This window comes from Pterocles gutturalis, unplaced genomic scaffold, assembly GCF_000699245.1.
Source record: "Pterocles gutturalis isolate BGI_N339 unplaced genomic scaffold, ASM69924v1 scaffold4231, whole genome shotgun sequence".
Taxonomy (NCBI): Eukaryota; Metazoa; Chordata; class Aves; order Pterocliformes; family Pteroclidae; genus Pterocles; species Pterocles gutturalis.
Window position 1 is genome coordinate 18,644 of NW_010100077.1, and position 22,171 is coordinate 40,814.

At 44.0% G+C, this 22,171-nt stretch overlaps 1 protein-coding gene across 1 annotated transcript in view; it reads left to right on the top strand.

Moving 5' to 3' along the window:
• Window positions 1-22,171, top strand: part of DNAH1 (dynein, axonemal, heavy chain 1) — a 71,480-nt gene that overhangs the window by 14,144 nt on the left and 35,165 nt on the right. Inside the window, exons 13-35 of the mRNA XM_010078194.1 lie at window positions 537-762; window positions 1,411-1,530; window positions 2,328-2,410; window positions 3,819-3,960; window positions 5,045-5,200; window positions 6,193-6,391; window positions 8,273-8,526; window positions 9,409-9,621; window positions 11,307-11,471; window positions 12,190-12,311; window positions 12,872-12,977; window positions 14,077-14,256; window positions 14,946-15,086; window positions 15,744-15,907; window positions 16,363-16,476; window positions 17,105-17,293; window positions 18,331-18,436; window positions 19,505-19,618; window positions 19,942-20,091; window positions 20,585-20,671; window positions 20,775-20,961; window positions 21,077-21,168; window positions 21,649-21,803. Coding sequence (XP_010076496.1) covers window positions 537-762; window positions 1,411-1,530; window positions 2,328-2,410; window positions 3,819-3,960; window positions 5,045-5,200; window positions 6,193-6,391; window positions 8,273-8,526; window positions 9,409-9,621; window positions 11,307-11,471; window positions 12,190-12,311; window positions 12,872-12,977; window positions 14,077-14,256; window positions 14,946-15,086; window positions 15,744-15,907; window positions 16,363-16,476; window positions 17,105-17,293; window positions 18,331-18,436; window positions 19,505-19,618; window positions 19,942-20,091; window positions 20,585-20,671; window positions 20,775-20,961; window positions 21,077-21,168; window positions 21,649-21,803 — 3,465 coding nt within the window. The remainder of the gene's footprint in view (window positions 1-536; window positions 763-1,410; window positions 1,531-2,327; window positions 2,411-3,818; window positions 3,961-5,044; window positions 5,201-6,192; window positions 6,392-8,272; window positions 8,527-9,408; window positions 9,622-11,306; window positions 11,472-12,189; window positions 12,312-12,871; window positions 12,978-14,076; window positions 14,257-14,945; window positions 15,087-15,743; window positions 15,908-16,362; window positions 16,477-17,104; window positions 17,294-18,330; window positions 18,437-19,504; window positions 19,619-19,941; window positions 20,092-20,584; window positions 20,672-20,774; window positions 20,962-21,076; window positions 21,169-21,648; window positions 21,804-22,171) is intronic.

Sequence of the window (22,171 nt, forward strand, 5' to 3'; positions counted from 1 at the left end):
TAATGTTCCTCAGCTACATACCAGTTCCATGTTTTCTCGTATACACCTTCTGAAACTGGGGGCCTGTCCGTGTGGCTGCGTGGGTGTAGCTGCAGTGCAGGTGGACGTAGGCAGCCTGGCTTTCTCTGCTCAGTGTTGGTAACTGTAGCAGTGAAGACACTGAAGAAGAGCCTTCAGTGCAGGCTGCTCACCCAAATAGATGGACTTCACATGGGATGTCTTTGCCACTGTAGCTTCCCATGCCCAGTTAAAGCTATCACTCGTGTACTTGACTGTGACACAAACACTCCTCATTTCCTGTGTAGGCATATCTTTGTCTGTAAGGTCTGGAAGGCATTGGTACCCTCTCAGTCTGTGCTTGCAGAAAGTTGTACACATTCAAATAGATGCGTGTTTTAATAACAGTAAGTATACTATTAATTTAATATCTTGATTCTTTGGGCAGACATGTCTGGACATCCTTCAAACAGCCTGGATGCTCAAATAATCTTAAGGTCTACGTTACCTTTTTGTTTTGGTGGTGCTTTTATTTACAGAGACTATGAAGAGCAATGTCCATCTGCCCAGGAGGTGAAGAGCATAGTAAACACGCACTTGTCTGAAAAGGAGAATCTGGACAACACTCTACCTAGTTCTATTGTCATTGGTCCCTTCCATGTCAACGTAGAAGATGTTAAGCAAAATCTGTCTGAAAAATACAAAGCGCTTGCCACTTCCATTTTGGACTTACTGGCCAAAAACCTCCATTTGCAGGTGGAGAATGTAAGTTACCTGGTTCAATAGATTATCTGTCAGTGTCTTGTCTTGTCCTTCTGCCTTTGAAGTCACTGTGTGTGTAAAATGGCCAAAAGACAGCAACTGAGGCCACATTAATGAGGACATTTTAAAGATTGTATCAGAGTGATTATTTTAAAAAACAACTAGAAGCGAGATATGCAGTATATATACTCAACCAAATGAAGTATTAAATATACTCAATAAATTATGTGCATGGAAGCTGTATCTCTTGAGACTAAATTCTTCAAGACTCTGCCACCTTATAAAAAGGTGTTGGTGGATTGAAAAGATCTGCCTAGTAGACAACTGGAAGGTCCCTCTGCTTGCTCTGAGGATAACTGGAATATAGACAATTGCATCTGCCAGAGGTTTGTCTAAATCTGTTATTGTCGTCATTTCAACTACATACCTGCTGTTCCTCTTCCCCTTTTTTTGGCAGTCTCGTTCCATTTGAGCTCAAATGAGATGGATGGAGAAAGACTCAGGAAAGCAAAAGACTGAACAGGACTGTGTACTCATCACTTTACCCCACCTTCCAAATGGGAAGCGGATGGATCGTGGCAGGTTTTCCAGTTTGCCCATTAGTAATTAATGACTTTTTGATGGTCTTTTCTCTGCTGTGTCCTCCTGCAGATCTGTGATGTGTATAAAACCGTCAGCCACAGAATGCATGAGAAACCAAACACTATCGAGGACCTGGCTGAGCTGCGGGAGTGGATGAAGGGAGTGCCTGAGCAGCTGGCTGTGCAGGAGGTAGGGCATGCTCTCCTCATGGACAGGGGACACCAAGGGAAGTAAGAAGCAAATTTGTGAGTGCAATGTGTCATGTCTCTGCAGCAGAACTCCAGGTTTTTTGCTTTGATGTCTTTGCGTGCAATGCCATACGATTCATGGCTTTGTGTTTATGTAATTCCTAAGATTTATGTTTTTAAATACATATATCATGAATTTAAATATCTATGCAAAACAAAATAGCAGTTGAAAATCTTGCCTGCAAGACTTATGTATGCTTTTTGCTACCTTCGTGATGCATTCTGCATTTGTGTACCGAATAGCTGTCTTCTAAAAATTAACGTTATTTTCAACAAAATATTTCTGCTACCAAACACTCATATTGCTGTTAATGTATTTCTTCTAACAGGACATTCTAGTGCCAGGTTATTTCAAAGTTATTTGAAGTGCAAATCTTCTCACAGCTGAACAAATGGGGAACAAAGGCATCAAGCTGTAAGCTGACTTGTCCATGCCAAGGAAAGAACCTGGATGATAACCCAAAACACTCAATTTCTGTCCAGCACTTTATCCACTATGTCACACTTCTTTTCATTCATATAGAACAGAGGGTGATGATGGTGTGATCATTTGCAGAACAAGGGGTTGTAAATCCATTCCCACTGTTTACACAGCAGAGGAGCAGCCTACATCACATTAAGCTTGTGTGACTAATGCCCTTCAAAGGCCCCGCACGAAAATGAGGTATACACCAGAGAGTTGGAATCAGTATGGTCTAAAGGTGTCTATTTTTTGTCTCTTTCTCTTACCCTGTACAGGGACTGATTCGTCAAGTTATGGAAGATTACAAGGTCATGGAGGAATTCCTTTACATTCTTCCTGAAGAAGATTTCAATGACAAGTGAGCACAAGGCATTTCTCCCACTGTCGAAGTGGGACACTTTGCAGCAATTACCATTCTCAGTGCTTCAGGGGCTGTGTGTCTGTCAAAGGCTCCAGCAAAACTTTTAAGTTCCTCACAGGCTATACGCTCACTGAATTATTGAAATGAAGTTTACAGAGAACTGTGGGTTCATGCTGCCTTCTGGCCTGGGGAAAGGCACACTAGTAGCTATTAACCTGTTTAACCTATTAAAGCTCTTTTCTCTTGCCTTTTTTCTTTTTGGAGACATTTTCAAGGTCTGAAACTGCACAGTTTAGTCTGTGACTGAAACTGAATGAATGCTTCCAAGGTAGGAACACTCCTGGGGTTTTCTTGGAACTAGGAAGGAGCATGAACCCTGTATTATTACTGCACTTTTTTTCATGCAGTCTCCTCTTAGTTTTATCCTTGGCTATGTTGTTCAGATGGGGGCCTGACTATGCCCCAGTAGCTGAGTCAGCTCACAAACACGGTTACACCACTTTTAAAGTCAGCTCAGCCTTGGAAGCACCTCTCGTATGACATGGACTTGACCCAGTGTGTCTGCAACCTGAGTGAGTCTCTGCAGAGTGCTCCTGAAATTAGAAACATATGATGTAGAGTGCAAAATAAACTCACGGAAGCTGCAGGAAAGCAGCTCAGCTCTAGGACAGCTTAGCACAGATGCAGCTGTATACCCACTGGCCAGACCTGGCACATGCAGGACTAGGAGAAGATTGCTCCATCCCCAGATGCTGCAAAGCTTGCAGCTGGCATTGCACACAAGTTATGGAGTCCAAATGGAGTAACGGGTGGGCTACGGCTGAGCAAGAACTAACAAACCTGCCGTGGCAGGAGCAGCCACTTTGTGCAGCCTTTCCTGTATCCGTGCTGCACTCCCCAGGGCACTCTGCAGCAGCCTTGCTATCCGGGCTTCACTGTATCTGGGTTACCCTGGCCCCTCACTGCCCTGCTTAACAGGAGGCTGGCTTTTTCAGTAGCCCTGAAAAGGCACAAGCCAAGACTCTGACCCCATTTTTTTTTCAGTTCCTTGTGAATACATTGAAAGACAGACATTCTCTCTGGATGCCAACTGTTATTTTGCTGTCTCCTAGCTTTTCAGCAACATACTGGATTTGTTCCTTTTAAAAAGGCCCTCCACTTCTCCCCAGCCCTCTCCATTTGAATAGTCTAGTCACAAGGACTGCATATCAACAAGAAAAGCTGAAAAAAATTGGTTTTTTTGAAACCACATGTGTTTCTGTTGTAAAGCTTCCTTGTTTGGTGGGAGTTGGCTTGCTCATTCTGTTATTTTCAGCATTTCAAACATATGCTCAAAAGGCTTCTCTCTCTCTCCTCTTTTTCTTTTTTTTGTTTTTTGTTTGTTTGTTATATCATGTGAGAGCAGGTGGGCTGCAAGTTACTGGCCGCTGAAAATAGCTATCCAAACTGAGGCCATTCAGCTCCAGCACCTGGAGGATGAAGACAAATTTCGCAAAATCCAGGTCATAGATCAGAAGGGCTTTCAAGACAAACTGGAGGACATGCAGGTATTAAGCCCCTAACAATAAACTGTCCAGATGATGGGGCCTTGAAGCCCTTGTGGCCAGCCAGGTGGAAAACTTTCAGATGAGGTTTTAGGTCAATGTATTGTTGGACCAAAAATTATCAACTGCCCCCTCCCATTTTTTAATTGGAAGTTGAACTTTTAATTTAGAAGTTCATTTTTGTGTGAAAGACAATACTCTTTGCAGAGATACTGATTTTTCACTGGGAAGCTGTTCATTGAGATGCAATATTCCAATTCTTTGTGTTCATGCAACACATGCGCCTCCTTTTTCTTTCTTGTGTACTTAATTCCCTGCAATGCATCTTCCATGATGTGCTGCCATCAAAGGGGAAAAAATACAGCATTCAGTCATGGAACTCATCTCCTGTGAAAGACCCTGAAACAACAGCAGAGTTTTGGAGCTGAGATACCTCTGTTTTCTGCTGAAAGAGTTTGAATTTTACTTTTCACCAGAAACTCTTAAGCCAAGAAATGCCATCTTGGAAAGGCTGTAATCAGTGACCTAAATTGTTTTGGAAATAGCCTCCAAAAATGATAATACCCCAACACTGGATTAAAAAAACCCAAACAAACAAACAAAAACCCCCAAACAAACAAAAACTCAAAACAAACAAACAAAACCAAACCACCAAAACAAAACAAAAATGTTATTAGAGAAGCTCTGGACATGTGTTGTTGAACAATTCTTGGAAACAAACTGAGTGACCTAGTGAAGCTATCGTTTTCGTTTCACTGATTCTGTAACTCATGACAGTATGCATTCAGTAGCAGGAAGTTTGGGCACAGACTTACGCTCTTGCTCCTCAGGGATTAACTATTATCACAAAGACGAAAAGCAGCTTGTCATCACATTTACACTTTCAGCCACCTGACCAGTGGTTATTGCTACTCCTCACTACTTTCATTGTGGTCTAAACAGAAGTGGAATTGGATTAGGGGAGGTGAAATTGTGAATATAAAAGTCCTGCCTTTAAATGTAACGGAGAGCACACCAGGCAGCTGAGATCTCCAGAGGCAGCACTCTGCTTCAGAGCCATACCTCATGCCTGCCTTTTCTCTTCCAGCTGATTGTAGGTGGATTTTCTGTCCAAGTAAACGTTAACGAAGCTCATGAGTTCGCTAACAAAGCGAGGGAGGTCAGGAAGCAGCTGAAGGAGCTTCAGAATTTGGCAACTGTCTACAATAACAGGGAAAGAATCTTTGGGATGAAAGTTACCAATGTAAGTGTCACATCCTGTACCTACAAGACCCTAATCTGTGCTGGGCCTTCTAGGTGGTACGTAGAGCAAATAATGAGATGCAATTCCTCAGGAAGGAATCTTTCATGCTCTTTTGGTTTATCTGATGAACTGCTCCACAGTCCTGTAGAGTGACCACGCCGCTCCATCACTCCACTGCGCTGCAGAAGAGCTGATCCCAGGGAGATGTGGAAGGCTGTTCATGGGCCTGATATTGCCACTTCTGTGAGAGACTTTGGGTGCCCACACTCAGATCTGAGTGATGTTAATGAGGAGGAAATGGATGGCAGAAGTCTCGAAGCAGCAGTTAAGATGCATCAATTTCTGTAAGGCTGTTGCTGCAGTTATATAGACATGAATGGCAATGGTTGCATAGTGGTCTGCAGGCAGGTGGCTGGGCTTGAGTTGTAGTGTGTTCTAAGGCAACAGTTTATATAGTTGCAAACACTCATTTTGCCTGTAGCCATTCAGCTGCCAATGAATCGTTGTCATCCACATCCAGCCCAGTCTGGCTGCAGAGTAGAAGTAGAGTCCACATGATGCTTTCCTACCTGTCGGTCTATGGTTACTCCTCCTTCACCATAAGGAGCCAAGTTTCAATATGATGTGGAGCGTGTGCTTTCACTGAGTGTGTATGGGCTCCCCATAAAAATCTCCTCATTCAGCAACAGAGCATTTCTAGAGGCAAGTGGAGAGAGTGCTTTCCGTGCCAGACACATAGTGCAGGCACAGCTCCACTGGATGCATTTTGGCTTAAATATGTAAAGCCCATTTCTGCTAGTTGCTCTCCCTTGGGATCTGTATGGTGGTTTAGGAGGAGATAGTCTGATATATCTCCTGGAAGTACATGTTTTCCCATTGTTTGCTTGAGATTCAAAAAATAATTTTACGCTTTTCAGCCTTTTGATGTGCAAGCTGTCATTGAGAGGAGAATACACCTGTTGCTTATGTTTGTTTTTTCCCTCTTTCCAAAGTACGGTGAGCTGTCCAAGATGGTTAAGGACTTCCAGCCATATTATGATCTCTGGACTACAGTGTCAGACTGGATGCGGTGGCATCAGAGCTGGATGACTGATCCTCTCATGGAAACTGAGGCTGAAGAGCTAGAAAAGAATGTCAGTGACTCCTTTAAGAAAATGCAGAGATGCGTGAGGCAGTTCAAGGATTCACCAGGTAGATAAACAGTCTAGGAAGTTGGTGCATATGAGCATTTTGATGTGAGGCGTGTCATGGAGTACTCTAACAGGGATTGTCAGGATGTCACATGCATGTGTTGTCTGTATTAGAGCCAGCTGAGAAAATGCTAGCAAAGTTATTTTCCACTTTTTTTCTGGAACTATGATGATTCATATCTCGATGCTAGTTTGTTGCATGAAGTACCACTTTGGCATGAAAACAACCAAGCTGCAAATCCCTTTTATACTTAATTCCCAAGATAGTACAGAGATAAAAGCCACCCTCTTATGTTGCAGTTAATATTTACTCATTTATATAAAGTAAAATAATCCAGGCTAGTCATAGAGAATTACTGTACAACCCAGTGGCTAGACATATGGGTTTAAGCCCTTATGCAAGTCAGGCACCAAAGAAACTTGAATCCGTGTCTTCCAGGTTCTCTCTTCGTGGCCAAACTTATTTTCTTTATTGGCCAATGAATTCAGTGGAAAGCCAGAAGAGATCTTGATTTTTGTTATGAATAAAATGAAATTCCAAAATCTGGAAAAGATGTGTGGAATGTAATAACTGTTTTCCTTCCTGCCTGAATGCGTATGAAGTTTAGATGATCTCATACAGCCCTTGCAATTCACATGAAGGTCTTTTAATCATGGCTTCTAGTAAAGCTGGAACTGAGACTTCAATTGTAGCTTAACCTCCCATTCCGTGATTCTCAGCAACACACTGGTCATTCTTTAGACCTAATTCTAAAATCTCCTGCCAGATGGCTTAGATTAGATTGAAATATATTTTGCAGTGGGAGATTTTTGATTCATCCTTTTTAACTTGAACTCACTCTTAAACAATGCCATGAATCAGCCCCAATGGAGGAGGTGATGAGTGGATGTGTGAGTAACTATGAATCATTATGGTAAACAGAAATACTAAGAATACCTGCTCATATTCATTGCAATATTCCTTGGCACCTGGTAAAATATCTGCTTCTTCCTTAAATCTGTCTTGTTTTTGCATACCACCCAGCAGGGAGTGCGAGGTGGCCACATCCTTGCTGGGAGTGTGCATTGCGACCACGTAGAGTGCAATAAAAGGAGACACATGCTGTAGACAGATTTTGGAAAGGAAGCAAGTCCCATGTTCTTCGCCTGTCCATTGCTTTACTTGCAATAGCACAAGCTGAAAAAGGGCAGGATGGGAACAGTGCAGAGATGTGGGCTTCCAGGATGCCTCAGAGAGCAAAGCCCTTTCCTTGACTTTGTCCTTCCTATGAGGCAGAACTACCTTTGGCTCTAATGTGGCCACATGCCGGCAGCTCCTCTTCTGCATTTCCATTTGGAGTGGTTTCCATTTCCATAGCTCGCTGTGATTCTGCCCTGCTTCTAGCTCCTGTGTAGAGTGTCCATCTTCTCTTTCGGATGACCTGAGCTGGGGTGTGAGATAACTCCCAACCCAATCTTTTTAAACAAGTGAAGATCTTGGAACAATGAATGGATCTTCTAAAATATCTATTGGCAGATGGGGCTTCATCATGCTTGGGCCCATATTAAGGAATTAAATTTGTTTGCTTCTCATCTTCCAGTGAGCTCTAGGTTAAGGCACACTTCTGCTTAGCATGGACTTGCCTGTAATAGACTTTTGGCTAATAGGCAGGTCTGCTTCTGGGAGTGGGCTTCAATCTTTGCTTAGTAGCCATGTAGAGAGAGACTTTGTGTCCTCGTTACTTCAACCTGCATTTTCTAGTGCTCTCTCCTGCTGCTTTACCTACCCCGTACCATGTGTCTGCAAAGCACATCAGGCTTTAGACACCTTCTAGGAGGTTCCTTAAGGCAACTCCCTCACACACTGTTGTTGCTGATGTTCTTCTGTTTCTCTCCTTGAAAGCCTGCCAGGGTGTGGCAATTGAGTTTCGAGACAAGATTGAAGAATTCAGACTATACATCCCCTTAATTCAAGGGCTGCGCAATCCTGGTATGAGAAGCCGGCACTGGGAGATGCTGTCAAAAGATATTAACATGGATATCAAGCTAGAACCCAGCCTGACAATTGGTCGCTGCTTGGACATGAACCTGCTGGACCATATCGAGAGCATTACCAAAGTAGCTGAGATAGCTGGCAAGGAATACGCCATTGAGAATGTGAGGAGAAAGGGACTTGCTGTGTCTTTGGTTGCTTCTTAAATATATTTCTGTTAAGCAGGCAGTCAGTGCCTTGGATGATGTTCCTGCAGTCCCAGAGCATTAGACACATTCTGCAGCACAAGTGAAAAGGTTGCCCTTAGAGGGGGGAGCAATGGCCACCCAACTGAGTTCACAGACTAGAAGTTATTTTGCCTTGCGTTGAATTTACAGTTGTAGCATAACAGCAGTGCCTGATGGTTATGCTGATCCACTGGTTGGGTCTTACTGTAGAATTAGTAACTGTTTAAGTTAAAATAAATTGATTATCTACATTCAGCCATTCAAATGTTATGTCAGGGAGATTAGCTGTGACTGGAAACGGAGGTGACAAATCCTTTAACACGTGTGCAGGGAAGGCTTGCTGGCTCTGGAGATTCATAGGTTAGATAGCTGTTCAGCTTCAGTTCACCAGTTCGGATGTGACCTAAGATGGTCTTGATTGAAAGTCATTACCTTCTGGCAGCTCTTGTTCTCTGAAATCTCAGATGAGTTCCCAACGGATAGCTGCCCCTTTCCCAAAGCCATTTGTTAACCATGATCTTTAACAGGCACTTTGCTGGTAGCCTCTGTACATCTAGTAGCATAAATGGTCCTGGAGATTAAATTGCCCTTTTTCCCCTCAAGGTGTTCCTTTCAGGACAGTGAGTCCATGGGCAATGCAGAGGAAACGTGCTGTTGCTGAGTGTGTCATGCATTCAATACACAGCTGCAGTTTCCAGTAGAATCCAAGAACAAAAATCTGTCGCTTGCTAGAGAGAGGCATTAAGAGAGTTGTGGGAGCTGGGATAACCATTGCACAGGTTGTATCTGAAAATTAAATTGTTTGTCCTTCTCTTCCAGGCACTCAACAAGATGGAGAGTGAATGGAAAACTGTTTTATTTACTGTGATGCTTTACAAAGACACAGGTACCTTTATTCTGAAAGACACCGATGAAGCTTCTCAGCTCCTAGATGATCACATTGGCATGGTTCAGAGCATGGGCTTCTCACCATTCAAGAAACCTTTCGAGGAAAGGATGAACGCATGGGAAAATAAACTGAAGATGACACAGGTATGGGTTCACATGGTGAAAGCAGGCAGCTGTGCTGTGCTGCCATGCTTGAACACGGCCACTGTGTAGTTGCTGCTAGGGAACTGGGAGAACAACTGCCAAAAGAATATCAGTCTTTAGGGGAAGAGGGCCTGTCAAAGCCCTCTGACTCTAGTAAAAGAGGGGATAAACTCAGAGCCTTGTTCTGCAAACAGCAGCGATGAAGTTCCAGCTCATTTCCTGCCTATTGCAACACTTTTTGGTGGGGCTGGGACTCCCCTGTTGCTGGGAATTGTCCTGCTGGCATCTAATTATATTATACTAAGTGAACCTTACAGTTTCTTACAGGCCCTGGGAAATCCATACTAATCATTTACATCTCAGTGTAGGAAAGCACATGGAAGACTGCTGTTCAGAGCAGGATCTGGTAGACTGTGCCAGCACTTCTTCATCAGACCAGAGCCTGAATGCTCAGCACCCAGCAGGACTAAGCCAGCAGAATAGCATTTTGCTGCAGGAGAAAAATTCCAATACAAGTATCTGTCTGGAGAACTCTGTGTAAATGCTGGTGTTTGATGCACAGCAGCATTGTTATCTGTTCTTCAGAATTACCTCATTCTGTGTGTTGGTGCTTACCCTCTGGGTGTGCTTGGGCTGTGGGCTGTCAGAGGGCTGGCTTTGTCTCATGAGGATATAGAAATGTTACTCTAAGTCCTAAGGCCGTAGGTGACATGGGGAAATTCAGTTTACTGTGTGGTTTTGGCTATGATGTTGTCCATGTTTTCACCCTGCCTTTCCTACCCCTTCTTTTGATTGCATTCATTCCTGTCACTAAGGGCCCATGAATCCTTTCTGGGAATCGGCTTATCAGGGTTAGCTGATGGAGTGTGGCAAGCACCATTTTGTGTATTACTGGGAAGCCCCATCTCTTGCTAGGTCAAGTGGCTGCCTGTGCTCAGGGCATGGTAGATAGCACCATGTGACTAAGGCAGCCTGAAACGGAGTCAAACTCTTGAGCTGCTTTGCAAAGTTGGGCAGGTTCCACATACCTTCCAAGCTCCCATGCCTGAAAATGGAGGAGGAGGAGGTTCTTCCAACCTAGTTCTTCTTCCGTTGAAGGCCTGACAAAGAGGGTTTCCTGTCTGATGTCTAACTTAAATGTTTATCTTTTTCTTCATTCTCTTAATTCAGAGTGGTGTTCGAAGATATTTTCATGGATTATTTTGTAGGCAAGGCTGGGTATATCAGGTAGAAGAGAGGATAGGATGGAATTGCAGAGTCTGGCATATTTTGTTTGTCATACATTTTCCCCATAAAGCTCTTTTCACAAAACAAAATCCCTGTCTTACTCTGTGCTCGCATACTGCTATCTCCTGTAAAATACAAAAACACTAGTCAAAGAAATTTGGCATAGCACCACAAAGTCCCTTTGAGCTTTAGTATTGGCTTGCACATAGACCTAAACTATCCCCATTAAACTAGGGGGTGTTGGTTCTGATGCCTATTGACAACAGTTAGCAAAGGGAATGGTTACATTATTTGAAGGTCTAAGTGCAGCATCACCTCTTTTTTTTTTCTTTTTTCTTTTTTCTTTTTTCTTTTTTTCTTTTTTATTTCTTTTAATACTTCTAGTGCACTGTTTGAATGGTTTTGTCAAACAGATTAAATGTGTGGTGTTCTGATATGCCCTTCTTCCTTCCCACTAGGATGTCCTAGAGGAATGGCTGAACTGCCAGCGCTCTTGGCTCTACTTGGAGCCCATCTTTAGGTCAGAAGACATCAAAAGGCAGCTCCCGTTGGAAAGCCAGCACTACCAGGCCATGGATAGCACCTGGAGGAACATCATGAAGAACGCTAACGAAAACCCTGAGGTGTGTGCCTTGATGAAAGCCGATGCAGGTATCCCAAATACCTTGGATCTGTGTTCACACAAGGGCTACCTTTGAGTTGTTGCTTTTCTAATGGTGTGGGCATGAGCCATGCTGTATAAACCATCCAGTCTTGCCCAGGGCAGTGTGCTGGGTTTCTTCTCTAGGAACATGGCCTTTTGTTCTGGTGGCCAAACAGAGTCATTCCTAGTGATGCTTTGCACCAAGCTGTCCACCCCACCACATACATTCTCAGCACACAGACTCCCTACCTCCTATGACTCTTTAAACCAGCCCTGCTGTATCCCTAATCCCTAACATAACTCCTTTGATTCCTCCTCATGACTGGCTCTTTAAAATTGTTCAAAGCTATTGTTTGGCTCTTCTGCTGTGTTTCACCTGTTTCTCTGTCCTGGTGGCAGTGCTCTGCAGTCTTCTGTTCTCCAATCTCCACTTCCCAGGACTCCATCACTGCTTATATTCCATATTACAAATGTTGGTATTTAGGGGAGCCCCAACATGTGCTTGTCGCATCCATAAGCGCTGTTTCCCCTCCTTGCCCACAAAGCTCACACCTCTCCAGATCCCTGTGAAATACTCCTGTGAATGAGTCATTTAAATCCTATCAGTAACATCACTGGGCAACCCAATTATCTCTGCTGCCTTATCTCCCACATGCTCAGAATACTAATGCTTCCTCTGTTCTCCATTCTGTTTATAGGTGATTTCTTTGTGCCCTGATCCTACGCTACTGGAGAACCTGCAAAAATGTAACAAACTACTTGAACTTGCGCAGAAAGGGCTGAGCGAATATCTGGAGACCAAGAGACGTGCTTTTCCCAGGTAAACCCAAGTTTCAGTGAGCTGGATCACACTCCCTGGTTCAGAAAATATGAAAGGAGAGGCTCAGTCCAGTTCACTCTACCAAGAAAGAGCAAAACAGTCTAAGCTTAAGATATTGTCATGAGACTGCAAACATAAGCAAGGCTGTGCCTTTCAATGCTGCCATCTGATGGGGAGAAAACAGGCAGACACAAATGTTGTGAGTTAAGGACAGTCATTGCGTATCTGTGCCTCGTGATTCATCTGGAAAGGGTGGAGTAAAATGAAAACCTCCATGTAACTCCATCCCTTATTCCTGAAGGAATACTTCTGTTCTTTGAAACTCATTTGAATCCACTTTGAACGGGAATAACTGACTTCTTCAGATGGAGAAGTCTGTCTCTACAGACAGGTAGATGGTTGGACTGTGGCTGCTCCTCTCCTACACTAACACAAAGAGATCAGTGAGCAGTCAGAAACAGCATCTCTAGCAATAGGCTTGTTTCTCATCTTGCCAGGACTTAGCCCCTAATGCTACAGTGAAGAGAGCCTCCCCTCATGCCTCACTTTTGTGTTTCTAGGTTCTACTTCCTTTCAGATGATGAGCTGCTGGAAATACTGTCTCAGACAAAAGACCCCACTGCTGTACAACCTCACCTCCGCAAATGCTTTGAGAACATTGCCCAGGTAGGCAAAGAAAGCACTGTAGTGGCTTGGCCCATCTTTGGGAAGCTGGTGTCATGGGAACTTGGAGGCGTTCCGGGATCTGGAGGAGTGTTCACGTTCTGCTGTGTGGAAATATGTCTCCTGGGAACCTGTAACTGTACATAGGTGTCACAAGGTACTGCCTGCCCCAGAGTGGGATTCAAGCAACCTCACTTTAGACATTTCAAAGCCAGACATCTGCCTATGAACTGGGCACTTTCAATTGCCTTTTAGACAATGAGGGGAAAATAGGCATCTGCAAAGGGCAACTTACAGATATTCATTTAGATACCATCTTAGGAGGAGAAGACACTCCCTCTGGAGATGTCTGTCCATCCCACCATGGAGGCTGAGAGAAATAGTTCAGACTTAACTATCTATTTACAGGCACCTTGTTAGGATGGAATCCCACTCTTGCTGGCAGCCTCAGGAGGGGCAAGGAGTGAACAACCCTGAGCTGAATTAAGTTTCTGCCTTCATCCCTACTTAGGAGCTGGGGTTAACCTGGCTATTTTTCTTCTTTATTATTCCTAATAGGCTGCAGACTCCATGGCAGTCACAGCTTGCACTGCCACAATACGCAGACACTAAAACCAATCTCTTAGTCATTAGCTTGGGAAAATAGAAAGGAAATTGAACTGGAAACCTGGTGCAAAGCCATTGGAATAAATAAGGGGACTTTCAGCGATGTGCTGGGGTGCTGGAGAAGCTGTTAAAATTTTACTCTTAAACCTGAGCACTGTTCCCTCAAGGGAAATGATCCAAATCTACAAAACTGAACAGGAATCAAGGGTTTGAATCCTAGACAGGTAATGAGAAATGTTCAACCTATCTATAATTTGATTTGCTTCACTCAAACCAGCGGTGTGAATCTCTTGTTTTCATACAGTCATTCTCCATTTTTTGGAGAGGTCATTTTGCACATCTGTCGCACACTGTGTTATCACTATTGACAACCAAGTTTGGCAGCAGATTTATAATGACCATACACCACTACAGCCTGGCTGTCCCCCAGTGGCAGGAAGGCAGGGATAGAAAGGAAATCCTCCATTCACTTCTCCTGTTGTGTTTCTTCCATTAGCTACTGTTTCAGGAGGATCTACAGATCACACACATGTACTCTGCTGAAGGAGAAGAGGTGAAGCTGTTTCTTCCCATCTATCCCACTGACAATGTGGAGGACTGGCTGCTGGAAGTTGAGAAATCCATGAAGGCCAGCGTACGGGACAACATAGAAAGATCAATTGGTGTTTATCCAGAGGTGAGTGTTTTATCACAGACTGGCAGGTCTCTGATGTCTTGGTTCCAGGCTTGCCATAGAGTGATGGGACTGATAAATTTGTGATATTCTACTAGTTTCAAAATACAACCTTTAATCCAACAATGTGTGGGTCAAGTGCAGAATGTGCGGTTGAGAAAGCAGCTAACATTCTGGAAGAATGAAAACCCTGCACCCTCACTTAACAGCCACAGAACACTTCCCAATATAATAGAAAAACCCTGTATGAATCTATTTCTATCCCTCTTCCCAGACAACTTCCTCTTTATAAGGATCTACCCTCTTTTGTCATCTTCAGCTGTCATGTCTCACAGAGTATGCTGGGGGTAAAGGCAAGCAAAGCACTGTGAACTGCTGGTTTCAGTCAATGCATCAGGGAATGTATCTTGGCTCTGGTTTCTGTGTAAAAGCTGTGCTGGTAGAAAATCTAAATTTGGATTTGTTTGGGTCTAGGGAGGCAGAAAGGCTGAAAAAAGAAAAGGCCTCAGATATTTCTATTACTGTTTTCTACTCAGTCTGCAAATTTGAAACTAGGAAAGTTAGAACAGGCTGGAGGAGGGGAAGCATTCTTTTGGGTCTTGCAGATTCTTACAGATTCATCTCAGAGCAGGGAGATGTAGAAATAAAATTTTAAAAATTGTCTTACCACTTTTTTTTTCCCCTTTTTTAAGACTCCACGTACCACATGGGTCTTGCAATGGCCTGGACAAGTGGTCATTGCTGGTTGCCAGGTTTTCTGGACAAAGGAAGTGTCTGAAGCTCTGGAAGCTGGAGATTTGTCCAGCAGGCTTTTCCCACAGCTGAGTGCTCAGGTACAAAAATGAATGTAAGGGTGAGATTTTGACAGATCGAGACTTTTCAATCGTCAAACCTTAGATAACTTACAAATACATACAGGACAATACCATAGGGGAAACAGAGGCACAGTCCTGCATAGCACAGCTCAAAACCAGGTGAAAAAACAGGTTCTTATCCTCTTAATCATTAGGATAGTTGTCATAATAAATCTCAGATAGGTACAGAACTGTTAATAAAATCATTACCTGAAGAGGGAAAGGTGAAAGATAACTTCTCCAGGGTCACCAAGGAAGTCAACAGTGGGGGATAACTGAAGTGACGAACAGTAGAAATCAAAGGGAAACTGCATCCTTCATATCTGTTCCATGCATCTAATCACACCTTATACCTGGGAGGTGTGGTGTCCTCAGCTCTGGGCCTCATGGCAGCTCTAACTCCTTCTTTTCACCTGAATGTGGTAATGCTGTAGGCAAAAGTCAGCTCTGAGACAGCCCTGAGCAATATTTGCTTTCTGAGAAGTCACTTGTATCTCTGACAAGAGAAGGGGCAGAAGTTGCCTGGACACAGCCTATGATCTGGACTTAGCATGCCATAAGTTTGATTGCATTGTGTTAGTAGCCTGGGTCTTTGGGATATGGATTGCTTCAGAGTACTTTCTTTTCCTTACCCAGCTGGGTGATTTGGTTGCCCTGGTCCGTGGAAAATTGTCTAAGATGCAGCGAGCAGTGTTGTCAGCTCTTATTGTGATTGAGGTCCATGCCAAGGATGTTGCAGCAAAGCTGACTGAGGAGAATGTGACAAGCATGAATGATTTCGAGTGGATCTCCCAGCTCAGGTAGAGACCACAGCTGTTGAACCTTACCTGGTCTCCCTGGCCAGTCTTCATTCTCCTTACCCATGACAAATGGAAACAAGAGTTTGCATAGTCTGTAAGCGGTGTTCCTGAGTCACGTCTAACATCCCTATGAGGAGTGGGGTTGAAGTCTGCTAAGGATGCCAGTTCTAAGGTATCTGAGACAGATCTAGTTTTGATGGCATCCACTTTGGCAATATAGACTCGATGTGAAAGGGCGTGCTCCTGCGTAAGGAGTGAGATGCTTGATATAACACTTAATTTCAGGTCCTGTGAGAATTCCTGTCCACCCTGTTGTGTACCTTGTCCTTTCTTCTCTTGAGAAGGAAATCTCTTGACATGCAGGTCTCCAGACCTGCAGGCTGTACCCTTACGAGCTGCTGTATTGTCTGCCAGCCAGTGTTTATCTTTCTGATGTCGCGTTTGCTCATCGTTAGATACTACTGGACGAGGGGGGACCTGTACATCAGAGCAGTCAATGCTGAATTTATCTATGGCTATGAGTATCTGGGGAACAGTGGCCGTCTGGTTATCACACCCCTCACTGACAGGTAGGAAGATTGTTTTCTGGGTAATAAATGTATCTTTTTGTCTTTTTTTTTTTTTTTTTCTTCACCATGTGAACAAGCCTTATTGGGGATCAAACCAAGGATCTAACCATGCCAGTCTTACTGCCTAATGTGTGTAAATAGAAACCATTTGTACAGTAAAGGACTACCTGAGACAAGGGCATAGGAACACCTTGACGTTGGTTCTACGGAATTCCTAGTGATCAGTGCTCAGACTGTTTGCTTTCACTCTCCTAATTCTTAATGTAGTGCCATGACTCATATAAAATGCCCACCTGATAGCTAAGGAGATCTTCTACAAACCAGTAGACGGGGCATCTAATACTCTACAATATGCATCAGCAATAATAGTTTTATCCTTTTGTAACTGTCCTTTTTGTGGAGAATGAATTTGTAGACAGTGGCAGAAGGATTTATCCGTGCAGGCCCCCATGAATACTAATCAAGGCCACATAGCTAACTCCTTTGCAGAGTGCTGCATATCTAAGTGATTCTGCAGAATAATAAAGGATGGATTCCTACCTGTCTCCAGCTGAATAGATGATATGTCTCCCTTACTGAAATCGGTAGTAGAAATGCTTTTCATCATCTGGTCTCTTCTTTGTTGTAGGTGTTATCTGACGCTTACAGGAGCTCTGCACCTGAAATTTGGAGGAGCACCTGTAGGACCAGCAGGAACAGGAAAAACAGAAACAACAAAAGACCTGGGGAAAGCACTAGCAGTCCAAACTGTAGTGTTCAACTGCTCCGACCAGCTTGACTTTATGGCAATGGGGAAGTTTTTCAAGGGACTAGCCAGGTACAATGAAATGCTGTGTGTCATTATCAAGGAGTGGGTAGGATACAGGGATGCTGGCCACTGGGAATTGGTGGGTGTTTTTCATAGCAGCCCAGAAGAGCCAACAAAGCCCTAGTAAGGGGGTTACTGTGTTCAAGAGCGAGCAAAGTTACAAAATTCCTGCCAGAAGGGACGGACAGTTGAGACAATTTAAAAAAAAAATAAAAAGGATAAAAAGAGATCCTGTTCGTTTAAGGCAAAATTTAAATGCTTTGCACCAATCCACTATGAGAAAGGTGTGCAAATGTTGGCAGCTCTGGCCTTTGTTTTAATATCATATGCGTTTGACTGAGATTCAGCCCACAAGCTGTTTAATCTTAAGGAGAGAATCTGCTGAGCGTATCCAAAATTGAGCAGCCAATTGCTCTAAGCCCTGAGGAATCCTCTCAGAGAAGCTTCTCTCTTCTCTACATTTCAAAGAGAGCTGGTCCAATTAGTCTGCTGCGTGCTGGTGAATCTGAATTAGTCACTCCAACAAAAGCTGGTATTCTTTTCTCAGATGTTTTCTTTCTAAGTAATTTCACTTCTTTCTTAAGCCATGCCTTGTGCGAAGATCACTTTCCCCATATACATGCTTCCAGCTTTATACATAGTCTTCCAAGCTCTGAAAAATGGACTTAACAGATGTCTAAATTGTATCTGTTACACTTATAGCTCAGCTACAAAACAAGAATTCAACATGACACTTCTTTCAAGCCCAAAGCTGTAACATGCAGAATTTGTGCCAGGCTGTAGGGTAGGACATTACCATGGTCTTGCAGGGACTATGCACCTTCTCTCTCATCACATGGCCTGGGAGGGTACATCCACTTTACCAGTACACTGTGGATGTGTCTCTACCTGCTGTGGGACATCAGGGGCCTTTTAGGTTCACTTCTTGTCTCTGTGCTGCCTCCCAGTATATGGATTTATAGTTTCTAGATCTAGCTGAGCTTTTGACTGCAAGTTTGCTCCTGTGTGATGTTCCTGACTCCCCTCATTTCTCCTTCCTTGCCCAGCTCTGGCGCATGGGCTTGCTTTGATGAGTTCAACCGCATTGATGTCGAGGTGCTGTCAGTGGTGGCCCAACAGATCACAACCATTCAGAAAGCACAGCAGCAGAGGGTACGTAATGAACATGTGGGTGCAGAGGCAGACAATAAGATCTTTACTTGAGCTAGTCTAGGCTAGTCCTTGTCTTTGTTTGCCTCTTCATGGAGCACCAGCTTCCCTGCTCAGGGGCAATTCAGACAGACGTACTTGAGCTTGGAGAGGCATGAGTAATGCCCTAGCTGTGGTGTATTGTGTCAAGCCATTACATAGTCAGCATCCTGGGTGGATTTTGCAACCTCACCCTAGTCTGTGCTGCCACAGTTGCCCCCAATCTCACAGGCTGAAGTACGTCTCAGCTTGAGCTGCAGTGCCAGCAGACTTTGGTGTGGGAGACACTCCGATACAGATCCACTGAGCGGATACAAATCGGAGCTGTGATAAAGGCAGTGTTCTGCCATGAATTGCTCAGCACTGTTTGTCTAAACGTGTTATCCAAGCTTTAGCGTATTCAGAAAACCCAGTATGTGCAGGAAAATACATACCCGTGCACACAGAGTTGCAACGTAAAGTGAATTCTTGAGTTTACATGGAGACTCAGCTGTCAGCCAGTCTAGCAGCCAGCCTCTGCTTTGTTCTCTGGAGACTTGGAGGGGTTAAGACCTGAATCTCCTTGACTTCAGCTTGGAATTAGAAAGTTGCTCTCCATGAATTCTTCTGCATTACTTTATCCCCCATCTGAAATTACTACCTGCACAGCTTTAAAAAGGATTTAGCTTTCTCTTTGCCCTCTCTGACACAAATTAATTCAGGTCCAAACTATATTGCAGAATAAATGGAAAGATGTTTGTTTACAGCTGCAGGGATAGAAGTCTGTTCAAGAGCCAAAGAAAAAAAAAAATTGTATCCTATCAGTAAATCTTTCAGGAGCCCAGTTTCTTAAACAGGGAATATTGCTGGTACTACTGGATTCCTGCAGTGGGACCAGATTGAATCACTACAGTTATGGGCAGCTGTATGTGTCTATGCTTGATAATTTAACTACTGAAAGCCATTGTTTTCCTCTTGGAAGATTCTGCTATGTTATTTAATTTCCAGCTCAGGCTCTGTTCTTTGAGGATGATCATACTTTTAATTTTCTAGGTGAATCGCTTCATGTTTGAAGGCACGGAGATCCCACTGGTCCCGTCCTGTGCAGTATTCATCACAATGAACCCAGGGTATGCTGGGCGTACTGAACTGCCTGATAACCTGAAGGTACGGAGGGCAGACTGGATAGACAGAGAGAAGAGGGGCAATACGGGTGCTGGATGCTACCCAGACTACCAATGTGTCCATGACAAGGATTAGGATGTGATGCTTTAGGAAAGCTTCTAGGATCATTTTGAGATTTGAAACATGACTGTATGCAAATGGTGCTCCTCAGATTGCAGTCTGCAGGGGTGCAACCATGACAGGTGCCAGACACACTCATGCTGTGTCCTGTAAATAGTCTGGGATAGATACTCAGCCTTTTCAGTTTGCTGGAAAAAGCAAGAAACAACAGTGTTTTGATCTTGTGTTGGAACTGTATGTTTCAGGCTCTCTTTCGTCCTGTGGCTATGATGGTCCCAGATTACTCCATGATTGCTGAGATCTCACTCTACTCCTTTGGGTTTAATGAAGCCAAAGTCCTTGCAAAGAAGATCACCACAACGTTCAAACTACTGTCAGAGCAGCTCAGTGCCCAGGTAGATGCCTTAATGTCCATTAATGTTTTCTTAAATGTGGGGTTTTCTCAGCCTAGACACAAAGTACCTGGATGGTTCTCATGGTGCCTTGTGACAGCGTATCATGAAAAGGTCACAATACCAATTCTTCATCTACCTCCCTGCTTTCCAATTCTTATTTCTCCTTCTGTGGCTGGACCTGCATTCACCTTCAGTCCTAGTTAGGATTACAGTTGTAGGACATTTGAGCCAAGCAGCCCTGCCTACTTCTCCCTCCATCTAGGATTTTTCATCCTCCAGTTATTCTCATCTTCCTCACCTGTAATATGTACAGCTGAGGACCAGTTAGTTGTTGGAAGGATCCTGAGAGCAGACTTGCATAAAGGAGCAATTGTTCTGAAGGCGTAACTCTCTCATTTTTCCTTTCTTACCTGCTGAGTGCATGCATAGGTTCACTCTTTTTTAGGTGATGCTCATGTATCTGATCACGTTGTTTCCTCTGTGCCTTTTCCAGGACCACTATGACTTTGGGATGAGAGCTGTGAAGACTGTCATCTCAACAGCTGGCAACCTCAAAAGAGAGAATCCTGCTATGGATGAGGTAAATGTGCTTACACTGCACAGTGTCATTGACTTATGTGGCCTTTTCTGCAGACACGGGAAAGGCGGGATCTTTGAAGTTCTGAGTTCTTAAATCTTTGCAGGAGCTGATCTGCCTGCGGGCTATCAGGGATGCGAACATACCCAAATTCCTGCAGGATGACCTCAAGATCTTTGGTGGTATTGTCTCAGATTTATTTCCAAAGATCAGAGAAGAGCCTGTTGATTACGGCATCCTGGAAGAAGCCATTCGCAATTCCTGCATCAAAGAGAATCTAAAGGATGTTGATGGTGAGGGGAAGGGCTCTCCACCAGCTCTCTCTGGGCCTGGACTTTTACTCTAGCGCCCTGCCCTAGGAAAGGGATAGCTGGTCCCAGGCCCACGCCACATCATCTTCCTCTACAGGTTTTGTGACTAAGTGCATCCAACTCTATGAAACCACAGTGGTTCGTCATGGCCTTATGCTCGTGGGACCAACAGGCTCTGGGAAGACAAAGGTATGGCTGAGACACTGTGCTGGCCCCAGCAAACCATCGCCTACCTAGTGACGCAGAGGGTTAAAGCTGCACAGAAGACTCACACTCCAGCATTTCCAGCTTCTCTCAGATAGAAGTCAGAGGACAAAGATGCTGCCTTTTAGTATTGATTTATAGCCATGGGGAAGTATATTAGTAGCGCGCTCCTTCGACTTGGGAGATTATACTGATACTTATTAGGTCTGCTGCAAATTTCTAAGGTCAAGATGTACTTTGACATTTTGAAATGCTTCAGGCCTCTTGCATAGGAGATCTAACTTCCTCCCTCTGCATCTGGAATGCTTCATTTCTGTGAATGCCGCCAGGCGTCCCCTTACTATGGTACTGTCCTCCCCTAGGTCTCCTTTCTCACTGCCTTTTGAATGCAGTTGCTGGGAGAGCAAGTGGCTTAGTCGTTACGGAGCCATGGCCCTTAACTCTCTTGCTCTCCTGCTTTTGCAGAGTTATGAAGTCCTGGCAGCTGCAATGACATCACTGAAAGGTCAGCCTGCAGCCAGTGGTGGGAATTACGAAGCAGTCAGCTACTTTGTACTGAATCCCAAATCCATCACAATGGGCCAGCTTTACGGGGAGTTCAACTTGCTAACGCATGAGTGGTAAAGTACAAAACCTGCTTTCCTTCCTTCCAGATGGGAAACGTTTTTCTTCTAATCTTGAGTGTCTTCTCTTCAAGGCTGAGAACTGTTTAGGGTAGTGGCATAAAACCAGAAGCAATCAAGTCCTTATCCTCATCAAGCTACAATAGCCAGTCATGGCGATTTAAGCTGACATCTTTTATTGTGCGCTTGGCCCGGCTGCCAGCACATGCCCAGACAGTTACTGCAGCTCAGCTGGCAGCATTAACTGTGTAACAAAAAATAATTCAATTGCTTTGGAGCTTTTTTTGCTCTAAGATACAGCAGCTTAAAAACACTTGTTTTGCTTCTGAAGAAAAGTGACCTCTGTACTGCGCACTTGAATTGTT